Raw genomic sequence first — 2,597 nt, 5'->3', positions numbered from 1 at the left:
ATATATATCTTCTCCTCCATGGCTTCTCATTTGAAAGGTGTAAAAAAATATACACTAACAGATGAGATGCAAAAAGCATTATGTGAATACAAAAATGAGCATCCCTCTTCAAGTCAAAAAGATTTGCAACAATGGGTTCAACAAAAGTTTGGTCTCTCCCTCAGCCAAGGAACAATATCAAATACTCTCAAAAGGTCAGCATAATATTTGTCAAAAGAGATAACAAATAGCAATGTTAAAAGGCATAAATCAGCCAAATATCCCAAATTAGAAAAGGTATTGTATGAGTGATTTCTCCAATATCAAGAGAAAGTGAACATGACCAAAGAAATGATTCAAACTAAAGCAAAAGAGTTTCTATATAAAATGTATGATGATACAGATTTAGACTTTAACTTCTCAAGTGGTTGGCTAGAGTGGTTCAAGGCGCGACATGGAATTAAGTCTTATAGAAAGTTCACTGAAAGTGGTTCAGTTATTATGGAGAATATTGAAAATGCTTTACCTGAAATTCAAGCTAAATTGGACAAGTTTATTAGAAGGATATTTTTAATATAAATGAAACAGGATTATTTTATTGTTTGCAAGATGATCATTCACTAGCTACAAAGAAATTAGAAGGACGGAAAAAAGGACAAGGAAAAACTTACTATTGTTGTTTGTTGCAATGGGGATGCTTCAAATAAAGTACCTCTGTGGATTATTGGTATGTTTGTTAATCCTAGATGCTTTAAAAATGTGAATATTGGCAATCTTAATTGTTATTATCGAGCCAACAAGAAAGCATGGGTGACTGGATTACATTTTCAAGAATTTGTTCGTTGGTTTGACAATAGAATGGCCGATAGAAATGTGCTGCTTATCGTAGGCAATTGTCCAGCTCATCCCAATGTTATTGAAGGCTTGAAAAATGTTGAATTATTCTTTTTGCCTCCAAATACAACATCAAAAATTCAATCATGTGATGTTGGAAGTATTCGAACACTTAAGGTTTATTATCGACGTCGTTTTTATTATAGCATTTTGGAAGGCCATGAGATGGGAGTATTCTGGAAAAATTAATGTGCTAGATACTATTAATTTTATTAATGCTGCTTGGAATATTGATGTGAAGACAACATCTATTGCAAATTGTTTCAAATATTGCAAAATTCGATCCGAGGAAGGTATGTATCTAGAACAAGAAATTGGTGACGTTGAAGGGATTCATGGACTTGAAGAAGTTATTTCTAATTTGCACTACAGAAATGCCATGAATATTGACCAGATTTTGAATTATCCTAGTGAAAATAAAGCTTTAATGGAATCACCAACAGATGAAGAAATTATTGAAGGAGTAATGTGTGTGCCAGCTAATGACGATCAAGATCCAGATGATAGTAATGTTTTACCACATGTTTCTCCAAAAGAGGCTTTTCTTGCGATTGAGACATTGAAAAATTAGTTACTTCAACATGAGAAAAATATACCATATGTGGTTTCCGCTTTGCAAAAGGTTAAAGATGAAATTGAATTTAGTTCACTTGCAAAGAAGAAACAATTGACTATAGATACATATTTTAGGAAAGAATAAAATTTAAAATTGAAGTTATCTAGAAAGTACTTTATTTTATGAATTTACATAATATATGTAATTTTCATATGTATTTAGTGTAACACCCGAAATTTTTATATATTTAATAATGAGTTTTTATTTAAGTTAATTTTAGCTTCATTATTATTGGGTTTAATTTGAAATGATTATATTTTGGTTATTCAAAATTTTTCCAAATGCATATTTATATAAGTAAAATTATATATTGAAAAAATTTTGGAAGAAATTATAAGGGATGTTTTTATAAAAGAATTTTGAGGAAATTGATTATTTAATTTAATTGTGTGTAGGATTTAATTGGAAATTTATTTTGGAATAAGGATTGAAAGTATAATGTTATTTTTATGGGGTTTTAATGGAAATTTGTGAGCTTGGTATTTTTGTAAATAAATATGTCGGTGGGGGTATTTTTGTAATTGTGTATTTTCAATAATTCGGATTTGGCCCAAATTAAATAGTTAAGGGCTTAATTGAAAGGCTAAAAAGAAGTTTGGGGGTTAAATTGAAATTCTGCGGAATGAAATTGTAAGTAATTAAGAAAGTTGAGGGACGAAATTGTAATAAGGAAAAGTTCAAGGGTCAAATGTCGATATTGAAAGGAATGGAAGTCGGGGAAGGAAGAGAGGAAGAGAGAGAGAGAGAGAGAGTCAGAAGAAGAAGGAGTCATGCGGTGGCGTGCGTCGTCGGGCTTCTTGTGGCCGTGCGGCGTCATGGGCACCAATGAGCGGCAGCGGGGCGACTCTGGGAGGAAGATGGCGAGCTTATTTCTTGCGCGTTTCGGCGTCGGTGGTCGGCCGATTTTAGTGCCGATCGACTCCTCTCGGCCCTCGGCTTTGTTTTAGCGGCAGTGTCGTGATGGTGGCCGGAATCGGAGATTCACGGTGGAGAGAGAAAATGGTGGCGGTACGGCATTTTTGGGCTTTTCCGTGAGCTCCGGCCGGAGGATGGATGATCGGAGGATGTATCCCGACTCTCCTCGGCTCAAGCTTCGCGATGGCAACTG

At 34.4% G+C, this 2,597-nt stretch overlaps 1 protein-coding gene across 1 annotated transcript; it reads left to right on the top strand.

Moving 5' to 3' along the window:
- The first annotated feature begins 366 nt into the window (after positions 1–366).
- LOC107261047 lies at positions 367–1,444 on the top strand. The gene is made up of 3 exons (XM_015717566.2): positions 367–530; positions 726–990; positions 1,115–1,444. The coding sequence occupies exons 1-3, from the start codon at positions 367–369 to the stop codon at positions 1,442–1,444; spliced, it is 759 nt and encodes a 252-aa protein (XP_015573052.2).
- Positions 1,445–2,597: the final 1,153 nt, after the last annotated feature.

This window comes from Ricinus communis, chromosome 4, assembly GCF_019578655.1.
Source record: "Ricinus communis isolate WT05 ecotype wild-type chromosome 4, ASM1957865v1, whole genome shotgun sequence".
Classification (NCBI taxonomy): Eukaryota; Viridiplantae; Streptophyta; class Magnoliopsida; order Malpighiales; family Euphorbiaceae; genus Ricinus; species Ricinus communis.
The sequence above is the reverse complement of the archived record's forward strand: the minus strand, read 5'-3'. Positions and strand labels throughout refer to the sequence as shown.